Raw genomic sequence first — 18251 nt, 5'->3', positions numbered from 1 at the left:
TAGTGTGTATGGGGCTTAAGTCTTTGCTCAAATTCATCCCAAAGGTGTACTATCAGGTTGAGGTCAGGACTCTCTCCAGGCCAGGCAAGTTCCTCCACCCCAAACTCGCTCATCTGTGTCTTTCTGGACCTTGCTTTTGTGCACTGGTATGCAGTCATATTGGAAAGGGGGGGGGGCATCCCCAAACTGTTCCCACAAAGTAGGAAGCATGAAATTGTCCAAAATGTCTTAGTATTCTGATGCCTTAAGTGTTCCCTTCACTGGAATTAAGGGGCCAAGCCCAACCCTTGAAAAACAACCCCACGCCAAAATCCCCCCCTCAACCAAATGATTTGGACCAGTGCACAAAGCAAGGTCCACAACCTTTGGGATGAAGACTGTGAGCCAAGCCTTCTTGTCCAACATCAGTGCCTGACCTCACAAATGCACTTCTGGAAGAATTGTCATTCCCATAGACACACTCCTAAACCTTGCGGACAGCCTTCCCAGAAGAGTTGAAGTTGTTATAGCTGCAAAAGGTGGGCCATCTTAATATTGAACCCTACGGACTAAGACTGGAATGCCATTAAAGTTCATGTGCGTGTAAAGGCAGGTGTCCCAATACTTTTGGTAATATAGCGTATGCCTATCTAGCTCAACATCAAAGTTCATTGTACTCCACAGACTGCACAGACAAAGCTTACATCCTTGTTCCATGTTGTCTCCACTGTCATTTCATGAGACCAAGAAGCATAAACCACATTTGGCATTCGCCATTACCACCATTTTTTTCAGCCATTTCATTGTTCTTATTACCTCTCGTTGTATAAAATTACAGCTGCTGTGGCAAACAGCAATAGTTATAAATGAGTAAATTGAGCCTAGTATAAGGAATATCAACCCTCAAGCCAAGTTTGAAAATCTGGAGAGTGTAACTCCAGTTCTTAGAAACATACAGAGAGGAATGTATATATAGCCTGGTCTGATGAAGGAGGACGATCGCTAAAACTACATATCACATGACCAGTTTAGCATAAACTGTCATACTATGGCATAGCCTGGGATAGTGCTTCTAAACTAACAGAGTGCAGCACACCAACAAAGTGTAGTATTCACTTCACTTTATTAAATTAAATCTTAGGGGACAGGAGAAAGAGTAGATTCTAGAGTGACTGATTGGGAATTTGCATATTACATATTTCCTTATTAATATTGTGGCTCACTAATGAATTCTAAGTTTCCAAATCTTGGTTAAAGAGTTTGTAAAGCTTTGTTTTTTATTTTCTAAATAGGTTCCTTTAAGCTAGTGCATTGTTGGTTCACTTACCTTTTCCTTCGATTTTCCTTCTAAATGTTTTTTTTCTTTGTCTGAATTTCTCACTTCCTGTTTCTCCTCAGTAAACTTCACACCATCATCTGAGCGGTGTTTAGTCAGCCAGAACAGCTTACTGAACAGCTTACTGAGGAGGAACAGGAAGTGAGAAATTCAGACAAAGAAAACAAAGAAAAAAACATTTAAGCCCCATACACACTATCAGATTGTCTGCTGATTTTTTTCCATCAGATTTACCAAAACCATATAATATGAGGTCAAACCTTAGGGGTTTCAATGTGTATGCAATCAGGCAGGCCCTTGTACTACATGGTTTTGGTAAACCTGAAGGAAAAAATCAGCAGACAATCTGATAGTGTGTATGGGGCTTTAGAAGGGAAATTGAACGAAAAGATAAGTGAACCAACAATGCACTAGCTTAACCTCCCTGGCGGTATGATTCAGTCTGGAATTAGGTGCTGAAAGCGGTACAATTATTTTGCATGGAAATCTGGCTTTTATTTTGTAGTCCTGTAATTCTTAGGAATAACGCTCTTAAATCTGTTCAAACCAGAGTCTAGCAGACATCCCGGGTATGATAAAGTTTTTAATATAATAAAGAATAATAAAAATTATTCAATAATGTAATCAAATCCTAAAACACTGAAAAATTGACACTTTTTGGTTGCTATGGACAATCTCCAAATTTCAGGCAGAAAAAACAGTATTTATAATATAAAAGTGCATGCAGGGCACTGCACAGACCACTAGGGACAAAGGGGGTGTGTATTTTTTAATACAGTACTGTAATCTGTAAGATTACAGTGCTGTGTGTGTTTTGTGTCTTTTTACTTTTTTTTATTTGCCGCTGTTCTCCGCTCCCGTGCGCCGTAACGCCGCAGGGAACGGAGCTCGGCGGCATTCGGCACTGTGAATCGAGCGGAGGACAGCTCGATCACACAGCGCGGAGGACATCGCTGGATCCAGGGGACAAGGTAAGTAACTCTCACTGCGTCCTCCCCTGCATCGAACGAAGCCATCCCGAGTCTGGCTCGGGGGTTACCGCTCCTATCAGTAAATTCCTAACCCGAGCCAGACTCGGGATTACCGCTAGGGGGGTTAAAGGAACCTATTTAGAAAATAAAAAATAAACTTTTACAACCCCTTTAAAGAGGAAGTAAACCCTGATGGGTTTACTTCCTCTTTCATTCCCTGCAAAGGTAAAGCATAATGGACTACTATGCATCGCATAGTAGCCCATTATGTGTCACTTACCTGACACAGGAGCCAGCGAAGTCGCCACTGTCCCCTGTAGTCCGCCGCATCCATCTTGCTGGTGGCGTCTCGCAGCTCCGCCGCTGTCATTCGGCGAAGCCGCGATGACGTCACTCCCGCGCATGCGCACGGGTGTCGACGCGCGCGGCAGCTCCATTCTTGGAAATGCCGCGCTCAGTGCGCCTACGTGCCGCTGTCTACGGCGCATGCGCCATAGACAGCGGTGCCCGTTTTCGGGCAAATATCTCCTAAACCATATAGGTTTAGGAGATATTGCTTGGACCTACAGGTAAGCCTTAATCTAGGCTTACCTGTAGGTCAAAGTGGTTTGTAAGGGTTTACAACCACTTTAACCACTTTCAGACCGGACCAATTTGCTGGTCAAAGACCAGACCACTTTTTGCGATTCGGCACTGCGTCGATTTAACTGACAATTGCGCGGTCGTGCGTTGTGGCTCCCAAACAAAATTAACGTCCTTTTTTTCCCACAAATAGAGCTTTCTTTTGGTGGTATTTGATCACCCCTGCGGTTTTTATTTTTTGCGCTATAAACAAAAATAGAGCGATAATTTTGAAAAAAACACATTATTTTTTACTTTTTGTAATAATAAATATCCCCCAAAAATATATAAAAAAACATTTTTTTCCCTCAGTTTAGGCCGATACGTATTCTTCTACATATTTTTGTTAAAAAAAATCGCAATAAGCGATTATTGATTGGTTTGCGCAAAAGTTATAGCGTTTACAAAATAGGGATAGTTTTATAGCATTTTTATTAATAATTTTTTATTATTTTTTTTTTTACTAGTAATGGCGGCGATCTGCGATTTTTATTGTGACTGCGACATTGTGGGGGACCCATCGGACATTTTTGACACATTTTTGGGACCATTGTCATTTATACAGTAATCACTGCTATATAAATGCAGTGATTCCTGTGTAAATGACACTGGCAGTGAAAGGGTTAACCAGTGGGTGGCAGTGTAGGGGTTAAGTGTTCCTAGGGGTGTGTTACTAACTGTGGGGGGGTTGGGCTTTCATTTAGTGTACACTGATCTCTGCTCCAATCACATGGAGCAGAGATCAGCGTCACTAGTTGCTAGGCAGAATGGAAAAATGTTGTTTATACAGCATTTCCTCCATTCGGCCGCTCCGTGAGACGATCGCGGGGATGCCCGCGGCGATCGAGTCCGCGGGTCCCGCGACCGGACTCATGTACGCCAATATGCCTGCCCGTGCCATTCTGTCGACGTACATCGTCGTGCGCTGGTCGGGAAGTGGTTAAGGGGCCACATAAGGACATACGTATGGCTATACCTTAGCTGAAACTATACCAAAGCAATGTTATTGTTAAGTGACCAGGATGCGGCCAAGCCCACTTTCTTTTTTTACAATTGGCTATTTCCTTACATTATATTACCACAGCCAAAACTTGTAAGATCTCAGTCTCCTATCAGAGCTTGCAATCATGCATGTGTGCATCATGCAGGAGTGGATGGAACAACATTTCTTGCAACTAAATAGCTCCAAAACTGAGTTTATTATGATTGGAACATCTCACCAGATTAAATCATCGCTGATAACAAGTATTGCCTTTTCAGGCTCTAAAATTCCAGCTTCGTCTGTTGTCACTAACCTTGGTGTAAAAAATGGATTCCCAACTCACTTTTGAAGCTCATATAAATCAAGTATGCAAGACTTCTTTCTACCACCTTCGTAATATCTCTAAACTTCGTCCTATCCTTTCTTTTTCCGATGCTGAAAGGTTGATTCATGTCTTTCTCTCCTCCAGGCTGGATTATTGCAACGCACTTCTCATTGGGATTCCGAGAAAGAGCATGCAGAGGTTGCAATATGTTCAAAACTCTGCAGCGAGGCAAGTGTGCCACGCTGCGTAAGTAAATGGGGACTCCATGGTAGAAACAGCATCTTTAGTTCAGTTTTCTTGTTATATTTTCTAATATTATTATATGTATCTGTCATTACCTTCATTAAATGTTATACCTTGTAAATATTTATGTGATCTCTCTTTGCACATATCTAATACAACCCCTAAAAAACGTAAACTATCACGTAACCGTTATAAAACAAGTGACTGATGAGTGCTCATGGCCAATAAACATGCCACGGTCATTGTGGTTGGGAATAAACATCGGATCTCCCAGGACACACCTCCAATTGGTGCACATAACCTGCTTATGCATTTCAGGGGGTAACATCCTCCTTTTACTGACTAGTTTGTAGGCGTTTAACCTTTTAATAAAGTAAGGTGCTCACCAGTGGCAAAATTATAGGGGTTGCCAAGATCGCCATGGCGACCGGGACCTTTGCTGCAGGGGGCCCTCAGGCCCCCTGTACTCTTCCGTAGGAGGGGAGGCTGAGAGGAGCTCCTCGATCATCAGCCGAACTGAAATCGGCTCTGTGCGGGAGCTCCTCACATTAGGGTAAAGTGTGTGCTCTTTGTCTCCCCCTACAGTGCAGTACCCGGCAGGAAGAGCCAAGGTACTGTAAATGTCTGCCGTTTTCTTTTTTTATAAGACTAGCTACTGCATTTGTGTTTATATGTGTGTGTGTGAGCATGCTTGTATGTGTGTGTGTGAGCATGCTTGTATGTATGTGTGTGTGTGAGCATGCTTGTATGTGTATGTGTGAGCATGCTTGTATGTGTATGTGTGAGCATGCTTGTATGTGCGTGTGTGTGTGTGAGCATGCTTGTATGTGCGTGTGTGTGTGAGCATGCTTGTATGTGCGTGTGTGTGAGCATGCTTGTATGTGCGTGTGTGAGCATGCATGTATGTGTGTGTGTGAGCATGCTTGTATGTGCGTGTGTGTGTGAGCATGCTTGTATGTGCGTGTGTGTGAGCATGCTTGTATGTGCGTGTGTGAGCATGCATGTATGTGTGTGTGTGAGCATGCTTGTATGTGCGTGTGTGTGTGAGCATGCTTGTATGTGCGTGTGCGTGTGAGCATGCTTGTATGTGTGTGTGTGTGTGTGTGTGAGCATGCTTGTATGTGTGTGTGTGAGCATGCATGTATGTGCGTGTGTGAGCATGCATGTATGTGTGTGTGTGAGCATGCTTGTATGTGTGTATGTGTGTGTGTGAGCATGCTTGTATGTGTGTGTGTGAGCATGCCTGTATGTGCATGTCTGTGAGCATGCATGTATGTGCGTGTGTGTGAGCATGCATGTATGTGTGTGTGTGTGAGCATGCTTGTATGTGTGTGTGTGTGTGTGTGAGCATGCTTGTATGTGCGTATGTGTGTGAGCATGCTTGTATGTATGTGCGTGTGAGCATGCTTGTATGTGTGTGTGTGAGCATGCGTGTATGTGTGCGTGTGAGCATGCATGTATGTGCGTGTGTGAGCATGCATGTATGTGTGTGTGTGAGCATGCTTGTATGTGCGTGTGTGTGAGCATGCATGTATGTGTGTGTGTGTGTGTGTGTGTGAGAGCATGCTTGTGTGTGTGTGAGCATGCATGTGTATGTGTGTGAGCATGCATGCGTGTGTGTGTGTGTGTGTGTGTGTGAGCATGCATGTGTGTGTGTGAGCATGCATGTATGTGTGTGAGCATGCTTGTGTGTGTGTGTGTGTGTGTGTGTGTGTGTGTGTGTGTGTGTTTGCATGTATGTGTGTGTGAGCATGCATGTGTGTGTGTGAGCATGCATGTATGTGTGTGGGTGAGCATGTATGTGTGTGAGCATGTATGTGTGTGAGAATGTATGTGTGTGAGAATGTATGTGTGTGAGAATGTATGTGTGTGTGAGCATGCTTGTATGTGTGTGTGTGTTCATATATGTATGTGTATGTATGCATGTGTGTGTGCGCATGTATGTGAGTGTGCATGTATGCATATGTATGTATGTGAATATGCATGTGTTTATCAGTGGCGGTGCATCCAAAAGGGTGCACAGGTGCCACCCCCTCTCTCCAGCCACACCCTCTATGACCAATGGATAGATTCATGCATAGCATAGCATGAATCTATCCATGGCCCCCGCTAGCACCCCCATATTTAGGTGTCTGGTCCCTTTTGAGGTGTCGGGTGCCTGAATTACAGTGACGGGGGGTGTTTTTGCAGCACCTGATTAGAGCCATGGGCTCTAATAGGCTTCAAAATAGGTGAACTGCGAGCACCATGCTTGACGCTCACAGTCTACCCAGGTGTGTTAGAAAAGTGAATTAATATTCACTTTCCTAACACTGAACCGCCTCTCCACCAATCAGGTGTGCGGGTCTGTTTCCCATCACCTGATTGGCTGAAATGATAGGCGCAGCTATTGGACGCCTATCAGGAGGAGAGGACAGGAGTTGAGGATGGCAGGAGATGCATGGAGGACCCCGCTCATGGCCGTTACCCGCTGACCCACCAAGACAGGGTAAGTGACGGGCAGACAGCGAGCGGGTGGTGGGGATTCACAGTGGCAGCATTTGATGTGCACAGTGGTGGCATTTGATGGGCACATTGGCAGCATTTGATGGGCACAGTGGCGGCATTTGGTGGGCACAGCGGTGGCATTTGATGGGCACAGCGGCAGAGTTTGATGGGCACAGCGGCAGAGTTTAATTTATGTTTTTTAAATCGGTTCCTTTATATGCGGCCACCCACTTGGGACTGGGCTCTGGTGTTCCACCATCGGGCTCGGAGAAAAAAGCCCTGTCCGGAGGTCGGGGGGGGGGGGTCCTCCAAGGTTTCCTGCATCGGTGCCCTGAAGGTTCTAGTTACGCCACTGGTGCTCACTATACTGTGTCAGTTTACTCTGTTTATATTTACAGACACCTTTCTGTATTTGAATGAGCAGGGCTGGAAATAAATAAGTGGATCTTCCATGGTTACCTCCACTGTGCTACTCTGACAGCTGACTTTGCCATTTACACGTTACCAGATACAACGACTAAGGCTAGGTACATCCATTGGACTGAACGAAAAAAAAAAAAATTATGGTGTAAAACAAATGAAGAGAACTGCAGCCTCTACCAATAAATCCACCATAGGGTGAAAAAAGAAGATATAGGAGGAAAGAGGGGTACTTGAAACCCGCTGCTCATGTGGTGGATTCCTAATATAGTGCCTTTGCAAATAAATGCTATGAAAAAGTACTAAAATGCAAATCAAGTGCAAAAAATGCAAAGGTGCTGATTGTGTGTAAATATCTGAATAATTATGAACAATCTGATACGCTGTTACTCTAGTAACTGACAAAATGAAACAACTGTGCAATAAAATTATATAATTATGCAGACAATCTTATATGCTAATCCTGAGCAACAGATTGGTGCCTCTACAATGATGTGTGCCTCCTGTGCAGAGGAGCACAATCTAAATCAAATTATCCAATGTGATAAAAAGCATAAATCATAAAAACGGTATTGGTGCACTATAAGGTAGGTATATATGCTCCTGTGCAACGACCGCAAGTGAAACCAATATTATACTGTGATGATGATATATTGCACTGGGCTCAGCAAAGTCCTCTAGTAAACCGTACTAGTTTACTACAAAGTCCAAATATCATACAAATAATAAAGTGACAAAGTGCTCTTCACAACAGTTATTCGGTGCTTCTTAAAAGGTGCTCCATAGGAAAAGCACTCACTGAAATTTTTCACCCCACAAGGAGGTATTTCACCTTCACAGTATAGGCCACTGTGTAGCATACGGGAAAAAGCCTTCTGTCCTGTATCAGCTGATCAGCTGTTTGCTTCCGTGTTTGCAGTGTGAGTGATCTCTTTGCAGCTAGCCTCTTGTTGCTCCTCCTCTGCTGCCATTTCCAGCAATGCTGGAAGGGAAACATTGCTGGAAGTGGCAGCAGACCACTACATCAGAAGAGGGTTTTGAGTACCCCTTTCTAGAACAGTGCCAGTTCTACCCATCTTTCCTCTGAAAAAAAAACTGACAGATCACTGTACTAACACAAGCACTGTTAGTGCGGCAATCTCCCTCGCTGTGCTTTTGTGTTCTGACAGGGGGACTGCCCCCCAGGCAGAACACACTGATCAGAGCTCGCAGCCACTGACTACGAGTGCTGATCGGATGGTGGCTTTCCAGCATGTTCCTTCGACAAAAGACGGTTATTAAACCAGCTTCTGTCAGAAAGACAGCTGTACACAATTGTCAGTGGTCATTTTAGGCTGGGGGACACATGGGCCAAATATCGTCCAGTATCGGCCAGTCCGTCAGAAACTGGCTGTTGGAAGGCAACATGTTTTATTTCATAATACAAGATGTGTTTGAAATATGAACTCTGGATATACCAAGTCTCCGCATTCTTGGGGGTTGTCTGGAATGTAACAAGTTGCACATCAAAGCTTTGTAGCATATCATAATCTTCATCTGAAAGAAGAAGTCAGGCCCTCTAGCAAGGCTGAACAAAGCATGGCTCCTGACCAACTGGTGTGATAAGCAAGCTTCAAAGAGGGCCATGGCTTCCAGGATGATTGATGAAGGTGGGCTTAAAAAGATCAAAGGATCAATAGGCACTGAAGATGTCTTGGGTCACCTAGTGATGATACATGGAAGAATGCTGCCTCTAGAGGCCAATACAGCAGGACGGACAGAAATATGGCAATGGGGTTGGGTCTGGATGGTGTATGGATGAAGTTTAAAAAGTGCTGGCCGAGAGGGAGAGCTCTCTCTGTTACCATGTTTGAGCCCAACTGATGAGACAATATCCAGAGGACAGCCTTGCGATAAGTATATTTGATGTTCTTTTGTTATATGCTCTATAATATTTTCCTTCAGTGTTTTCATGTGAACACAAAGAGGGCCTATAGCAAGCTGTACAGACAGGGTCTGCTCAACTGAGTACCCAGCATCTTGTATATCTGGAGAAATGTAGTGCTGACATCTCCTGCCATAGTCCAAGTCTCTCCTTCCCAAAATTACATTTACACACACATACTGGTCAAAAATAATCAAGTCAATAAGTGAAAAGGTATGCAGTTAGAAACTGTTATGTGTTTCCACATCTACTAAACAAAAAATACTCTTCCTATAAAGATATGGAAAATGGTGAGACCTACTGTATATCCTACATAAAAATACAAAAATAAATGTGAAATGATTAAATAATATAATGCTATATTAAATAAATAATTAAATAATAATTAAATAAATAATATAATACACTTGTTAAAGTGGAGTTTCGCTGAAAAAATAGAAATAAAAGTCTGACTTTTAAAATAAGGACACTTACCTGTCCAGGGTGCCTGCGATGTCCTCATCCAAAGCCCAACTGTCCCTCGGATCCGTGTAGAGGCGCCGCCATCTTCAGTAAGGGAATCAGGAATTGAAGTCTTGAGGCTTCATAGCCTTGTTCCCTACTGTGCATGCGCGAATTGCGCTGCGCGTCCTGACTGGTCCCTGCTGTCTTCTGGGACCTGTGTGTCTCCCAGAAGACAGCAGGGGGGAAGGAGGAGGGGCCGGACCTGGCGTAGTTCGCCATAGATTCTGCGGTGATCTATCGCTGGAAGTGGGAGCAAATACCTGTATTAGACAGTTATCTGCTCCCCCCCCAAAAGTACCAAATGTGACACCGAAGGGGGGGGGGGAACATGATTAGCGGAAGTTAAATTTTTGGGTGGAACTCTGCTTTAAATCAAAATAATAAAGCACAAGTGACTATGCAAACAATTGCTCTAAACTCAATACAAATGATGTGTTAATGTAAAGCAGTGGTGCGGACTCCTGAAATCAGAGTTTCCACTTGGTGGATATAATAATAATACAAAAATGTAATATATAACACTAGTGAAAATATGCTATAGTAAAATAGTGGTGGAAAACCCCCTGTGATAGAACTTCCACAATCTCATCAATCAATATAGTAAATAAAAAAACATATACATCTTTTAACAGTCCATGTGCAAAGCCCTGGAGGAAGTCACGTGACTGGCGAAGTCCCGTGTCAGGGGGAGGAGTTTGTGACATCATCACTCTGGACAGGAAGTTCCACTAGGTATAGTGAGATGCTGATATCTTGATGGTTCTTAAGGGGGCAATGCACCCAAACTTTTCTAAGCTGTGCATCTTTGTGCACAGATTTTGGTGCACTATAAAATGTAAATGTACTTTTGTATTTTTAATAAAGTTTGAGGTTTTGATATGATAAAGCACCATGGTGCCATTTTTATAATCCTCTTCGAGCTTACACCTGAACGCTGAAGACTGTTGAACCAATTGTAAAGAGTACATGCAAGGTAAAGAGTTGGTGAATCTGGAGATTTCTAAAGCTGGATAAGACCCCTGGTGGGGGAAGGTGCATTTTGACCTCATGATATATTAATAGGTCATAGTGGAAGGTGAGCACATATGTAGACTGGTGGCAGATCACGTGGTGTTTGGAGTTGAAGCACACTGAGGATACAGTTGTTTGGAGATTCATTTGTACATGGACTGTTAAAAGATACAGTATATATGTTTTTTATTCACTATTTTGATTCGATGAGATTGCGGAAGTTCTATCACAAGGGTTTTCCACCATTATTTTACTATAGCATATTTTCATTTGTGCTATATATTACACTTTTTGCATTATTATATCCACCAAGTGGAGACTCTGATTTCAGGAGTCACCACCACTTTTTCACATTAACATTATTTGTATTTTATGCACTTCAATATGGAGCAGTTGTTTGCATAGCCACTTTGTGCTTTATTATTTTGATTTCTTATATTATTTTATCTTTATTATATTATTTCTTTATTTCACATTTAGTTAAGCATTTTTGTGAAGGATATACTATAGGTCGACTCCTTCTTGTCTATTTTTTGTTTAGTAGATGTGGGCACACATTACCGTGCCTAGCTGCATACCTTTTCACTTATTGATTTGATTATTTTTGACCAGTAGTACTTTTTTTTTTATATAGATATAGTAGCAGCGCGGTGACAAACTGAGTGGGTATCATCAAAAAATATACACATTTGTAGGGGTTACCAGAGAGTAACTGGGTACTAGAAATATCTTGCTGTTGTAAAGGAGAACATAATACATCAACCATCCGATGTTCAGTGGCTTACCGTGCTTGAGCGCAATGACACTCTCCCTCCACAACGTGCGCAGAACTTTGTTTGGCAATATGAACAGTTATGGCCGCAGCCATCTGCAAACTTTGTTTTGTGGCAGATCCCGCAGGTGGGAGCATCCCCCTTTTGCTCCTGTTGCTGCTGAGCTTCATCGCCCATCTTCTTTACTTGCTCTTTGTACATTTCAAACTGCTGGTGCAATTTCCTGCCGGGGGAGCAGAGAGGGATAACTTTCAGTATGAATTACATTTACATTGTGCATATATAAAATCAGATTAATGGATAATGGTGAATTATGGGCAGGCAGGCAGGCAGGCAGGCAGACATTGGTCCCATATTTCTTTAGGAGTACAATGCCCTTCCTATTGACAAGCTACTAGAAAGCAATGAATGATGTAAATATCAAATTGGCCATGCATTAATAGTTTTTACATACCGCACAGGCAGGTTTTCCATCAATGTTTTTTACCTGTGCTCAGTAAACTATGATTATCCTTCTCTGGCCCATCTTTCCCTTCTCCGGTATGTCAGTATTTGTATGTGAGAGCTACCAAAGCAGTGCTTTGTGGGCCATTATTTCAGGTTTTAATATAAACTGCCATAGTAATCAGAGGGCTATCAGACATAGATTCTGGATCTGGCTGCCTTTATTCTTCTGAATCTTTAGGCACTTCCCTATATAAGAATGCCTGCATTATGCCAACATTTAATTTTAGCCTACAAAAAGTAGAAGCACAGTCGCTGGTTTACTAGGAGACAATTAACACTAATTGGGCAAGTCTTTTTGCCGATGGACTCTGCTGATACTTCAAGCTGAAAAACATCCAGGTCAGGGTACTGCCACATTGGGGTTGATTTACTAAAACTGGAGAGTGCAAAATCTGGTGCAGCTGTGCATGGTAGCCAATCAGCTTCCAACTTCAGCTTGTTCAATTAAGCATTGGCAAAAAAAACATGGAAGCTGATTGGTTTCTATGCAGAGCTGCACCAAATTTTGCACTCTACAATTTTAGTACCAACTCCATAGAGTCTATGAGTTCCTCAACAAAGCAAAATTGCATAAAACACACCATATCAAATCAGGTAAGATGACTTTTGCAAATGACCGGAACTTTAAAGCACAGTGATTTCATTAAGTGTAGAAGGTGGTTATCTACTCAGTTATGTGTGTAAATTCCTTAAGGCCGGGTTCACACTGGTACGACAAACGCTCCGACATTGGAAGCTCATGTCGCATGACATGTGAAAAGCAATATTTTCCTATGAGAGCCGTCTTAACTTGTCCGACACAGAATAAATTGAGAAAATTTCAATGGGACTTTTTGAGCGCAAAAACACAGAAAAGTATGAAAAATATACATTTTAATACATTTTAAAACATATAAATACATGAATTAAATATTTCAATCTAAAAATAAAAATCTTTTCTCCTTTAGGCCCGTACACACGGTCGGACTTTTTGACAACAAACATGCAAATTAGCTGTTTTGGAGCAACTTCCGACTGTGTGTACGCTCCATCGGACAAACTTTTGTGGTTTTCATCGGACTTTTGTTGGCTGTGCGAACGGACAAACTTTCTGGCAACAGAAGTCCGATGGAGCAAAGTCTGATTGTGTGTACAGAAAACCATAGGACTTTTGTATAAAGTACAAACGGGCATGCTCAGAACTAGGGATGAGCTCAGGCGTGTTCCCATGGAACATGTGCAGAGCCCGCCAGGAAGTCGGCGCAGCGCTGCGCTAATCACAGGCAGTGAGACATTACCCAATCTCTGCAGCCGCACATCGGGGCAATGTCTCACTGCCTGTGATTAGCGCAGCGCTGCGCCGACTTCCTGGCGGGCTCTGCACGTGTTCCATGCGAACACGCCTGAGCTCATCCCTACTCAGAACCAATGCAAAAGATCAGACAACAATACAGAAGTTGACCAAAGGTGACGGTAAAGAACAGAAAAACAATAAGATTTGGTGAAAGTTGGCTGAAAAAGTCCTGCTGTGTGTATGCAATACAAGTTCAGGGCCGACGCCCTTTGTACAAAAATCCAAGGGAAAGTTTGTACAAAGTCCTATCGTGTGTATGAGGCTTAACTTTAAAAATGCTCCCTGCACTACTTTGGTCTGACTTTGATCCTACTTCAGCCCATTGAATATCACTGAAGTCGGATCAAAGTCAGATAGCGGTCTTAACTGATCCGACTTTGGCATGCAACTTGTGCTCTGAAGATCTTGAAGGGGAAATCCAGGCAAAATTAAAAAAACAAAAACGGCATGGGTTCCCCTCCTTTGGTCTGGTATGGATTTTAAGGGGAACCCTCAATGACAAATAAACCACATGAGGTCCCCCCAAAAATCAATACCAGACCCTTATCCAAGCACGCAACCCGGCAGGTCAGGAAAGGAGGTGGGACGGGCGAGCGCCCCCCCCCCCCTCCTGAACCATACCAGGCCGCATGCCCTCAACATGGGGGATGGGTGCTTTGGGGCAAGGGAGGCCCTGCGCCCCCCACCCCAGAACACCTAGCCCCCAAGTTGATGGGGACAAGGGCCTCTTCCCGACCGTTGGTTGTCGGGGTCTGCGGGCGGGAGGTTATCAGAACCTAGAAGCCCCCTTTAACAAGGGGGCCCCTAGATACCGGCCCCCCACCATATGTGAATGAGTATCGGGTACATTGTGCCCCTAACCATTCACATAAAAAAAAGTGTCAAAAATAAAACAGTACACAGGTTTTTAAAGTAATTTATTAAGGAAGCTCCGGCGTCTCTTCCAGTCTCTTCTTCCCTCTCCGGCTCTTCTGCCTCCTCTGCTGACGTCTTCTGCCTCTGCTGTTTCTTCTCCCCTCTCCGGGTCTTCTCCGCTGATGTCTTCTATCCCTCTACAGTTCTTCTACCCCCCCCCCCTCCGGGGCATGATGGGGCGGTAACATCATAAGGGGTGGGACCTCCAGATGAGATCACCCGATGACCCCGCCCCATGCCAATATAAGTAGAGGTACACCGCACACCCAGCATTAGTGCGGGAAAGAGCATCGAGTCAACATTGGAAAAAGAACAGAGGGAGAAGACAGTGCAGAAGACCTGGCAAAAGAGCAAGGAGATAGCAGAGAAGACCCAGCAAAGGCAGAAGACAGCAGACAAAGGTAGAAGAACTGGAGAGGGCTAGAAGACCCAAAGAGGGGAGAAGAACAGGCAGATGCAGAAGACATCAACTGAGGAGGTAGAAGAGCCGGAGAGCGGAAGAGACGCCAGAGCTGCTTAATAAATTACTTTAAAAACATGTGTAATGTGTTTTATTTTTGACACTTTTTTTTAGGTGAATGGGTAGAGGTACAATACTCATACTCATTCACATTAGGTGGGGGGCCGGAATCTGGGGGCTCCCTTGTTAAAGGGGGCTTCCAGATTCCGATATGCTCCCCGCCTGCAGACCCCGACAGCCAACGACCAGAGTTGTCAGGAAGAGGCCCTTGTCCTCATCAACATGGAGACAAGGTGTTTTGGGGTGGAGGACGCAAGGCCCCCTCTGCCCCAAAGCACCCACCCCTCCATGTTGAGGGCATGTGGTCTGGTACGGTTCAGGAGGGGGGGCACTAGCTCGTCCCCACCCTTTTTTCTGACCTGCCGGGCCGCATGCTCAGACAAGAGTCTGGTATGGATTTTGGGGGGACCCCTTAAAATCCATACCAGACCGGAGGGTTTGGTATGCTCTTGGTAGGAGAATACATGCCGTTTTTGGCGTGGAGTTCCCCCTAAAGATTCATACCAGACACAAAGTGCCTGCATTGTCGGGATCAAAGTCGGATCCCCGTTTATTGACGTTGGATGGATGTCGGACTTCAAGTCAAAGGGCAAAGTCGGATCCACAGTCGTACGCCTGTCGTGTCATACCAGTGTGAACCCGGCCTTAATGCTACTCTTCAGTCTGTCTGTAGGTGTCGCTTTAGCTTAAAATGGAAGTAAACCCTTCCAAACAACTTTGACCTACAGGTAAGCCTAGATTAAGGCTTACCTGTAGGTCCAAGTAATATCTCCTAAACCTATATGGTTTAGGAGATATTTGCCCGAAAATGGGCACCGCTGTCTACGGCGCATGCGCCGTAGACAGCGGCGCGCAGGCGCACTAAATGCGGCAAGTCCAAGAATGGATTTGCCAAATTTGTCTACTCCCGTGCGCATGCGCGGGAGTGACGTCATCGCGGCTCCGGCGAATGGCAGCGTCGGAGCTCCGAGACGCGACTCCCGTGCGCATGCGCGGGAGTGACGTCATCGCGGCTTCTCCGCTGTCATTCGTCGGAGCTGCGAGAGACGCCACAACCAAGATGGATGCGGCGGACTACAGGTGACAGCGGCGACTTCGCTGGCTCCTGTGTCAGGTAAGTGACACATAATGAGCTACTATGCGATGCATAGTAGTCCATTATGCTTTACCTTTGCAGGGAAAAAAAGAGGAAGTAAACCCATCAGGGTTTACTTCCTCTTTAACATGACAGTTCATTTCCTAAAGTGACCCCTATTGGTTTATCTTGGTACTACACACTATCCCAAAAAATTCTAAGCTGCTGTCTATTTAATGTTAAGGCCCAACTGAAATCACAGAACTACTGTAGATATGCAGTCTAATAGACAATGCACTAACAACCTCGTTTTTAATAATCATACCCAAACATTTTTGTTAAAACAGCTGTTTTGGGTGTCTAAATATGGCTGAGCAGAGCACAGAGTACCACAATGGGAGGACAGTAATTTTCATTAACTACTTCAATATTGGGCACTTTCACCCCATTTCTATCCAGGCCAATTTCAGCGCCGTCACACTTTGAATGGCGGAGCTTTCTCGTGGTGTTATTTAATCACCACAAAATAAATGGAAAAAAAAACAAAAAAAAGTTTTTCTTAGTCTGTTACAAAATTTTGCAAATAAGTAATTTCTTCTTCACTAATGGGCGCTGTTGGGGCTGCAATGATGGGCACTGATGAGGCTGTATTGATGAGGCTGCACTGATGGGCACTGATGAGACTGCATTGATGGGGAGTGATGAGGCTGTACTGATGAGGCTGCACTAATGAGGCACTGATGTGCACTAATGAGGCACTGATGTGGCAGCGCTGATAAGGAGGCATTGATTTGGAGGCACTGATCAGGCAGCACTGATGGGCACTGATGGGGGTGCACTCATAATCAGGGCACTGTATGTCAGTGTAAATAATGTACTCACTGTGCCCCTCACAGATGGGTTCTCTTTTCCTAACACGCGGTTTCTGCATGAGGAAAAGAGAGCCAATAAATGGCAAAGCAATTCAGTTTGTTTACATCTAGGGTAGTTGTGATTGGACACAGCTGATCACATGGTAAAGGGATGTTGTGATTGGCCCTTTACCCCGATCTGTATTTTGCTCTGTCCAAGGCACACAGTGGTCACAGAGTGCACACACAGTGCACACACAAACAGAACTGGAGAGTCGTGCTGTAGCCACTTATGAGGTTTAGAGCAGTGTTAAAGTGGTTAAGAGAAAAAGAATTATAGAGGGATAAAATGATATTAGACCTCAGTTTGACTCAATGGGGACCATACACGCTTCAATGTTTGTATTTGATCAATGGGTAACAGGGATCAATTCAACAATCCAACAGCCATAACTTCCCTTCTGATCGATTTCGAACGGAGACGATCAGTCAGGGTAGAAACCATCAATTGAGTTGCATCGATTAGCAACCCTGAGACACTTTGTTTATAAATATGATCATATTTCGAGTGATCAGATTATGAGATTACATTGTAGAAACAGAGATGTGATTGAAATCCACTTCTTCTTGTGTCATACATTGGGTGGTATAGATTGAAAGAGCTTGTTCAGAAAATAAATCGATCATTTATCAAAGCATGTATGGCCACTATACTGTAGATTGACTACTCCTATTGGAAAAGATCACTCAGTAAACAAAATTGATAATTTATTGAAGTATTGAAATATTGCCATTATAGTTTTAGAAACACTTATGCAGGTGGGGGTTTGAAATCTTAGCTCCTGCTCTTTTTTTTATTTTCGTTTTTTGGGTCATTTGTTCTCATCGCAACTCAAAATTTCATAAAATCTAAAATTTTGTAAAATGGAAATCCGAAAATCCGAAAATGAGAAAAAAAATCCGAAGATTTGAAAGAACAAAAATCTGAAAATTCTAAATAATAACTAAATAATAATAATTGACTAATAAATTATAGGTATTGGAATTTCCTTTAAAATTTGGCTGTTGGTGAACGTAACGAATACAAATTTATCCAAATTTACTAATTACTAGAAATAACGAATACCGCATTTAAACAAATGGAACAGAACAGATGATTAATAAATAATAATAATAAAACATTTTTATTACTATTATTTATTATTATTAATTCGTTATGTTCCATTCGTTTAGATACGGCATTCGTTATTTTGAAAAATTCGTAACTTCGGTAAAATTCGTATTCGTTATGTTCACCAACAGACAAATTTGAAAAGAAATTCCAATACCTATACTTTAAGAGTTAGTAATAGTTAAGTTATTATTAGTTAGTTATTATTTCAGATTTTCAAATTTAGAATTCCTGAATTTTACACATTTTCAAATATTCAAATTTACGAATGTTCAGATTTTTTTTTTAATGGGTTTTCATTAA

General features: G+C 43.2%; 1 protein-coding gene across 5 annotated transcripts in view; it reads right to left on the bottom strand.

The window, feature by feature from the left end:
- Positions 1-18251, bottom strand: part of RIMS2 (regulating synaptic membrane exocytosis 2) — a 982185-nt gene that overhangs the window by 801964 nt on the left and 161970 nt on the right. For all 5 annotated transcript variants that reach the window (XM_077493146.1, XM_077493148.1, XM_077493153.1 and 2 more), the window contains one exon: positions 11589-11799. In XM_077493146.1, coding sequence (XP_077349272.1) covers positions 11589-11799 — 211 coding nt within the window. The remainder of the gene's footprint in view (positions 1-11588; positions 11800-18251) is intronic.

The sequence above is a fragment of the Lithobates pipiens genome, unplaced genomic scaffold (genome assembly GCF_037356315.1).
Source record: "Lithobates pipiens isolate NorthernLeopardFrog02 unplaced genomic scaffold, aLitPip1_a1.2 Scaffold_19, whole genome shotgun sequence".
NCBI lineage: Eukaryota > Metazoa > Chordata > Amphibia > Anura > Ranidae > Lithobates > Lithobates pipiens.
The sequence above is the reverse complement of the archived record's forward strand: the minus strand, read 5'-3'. Positions and strand labels throughout refer to the sequence as shown.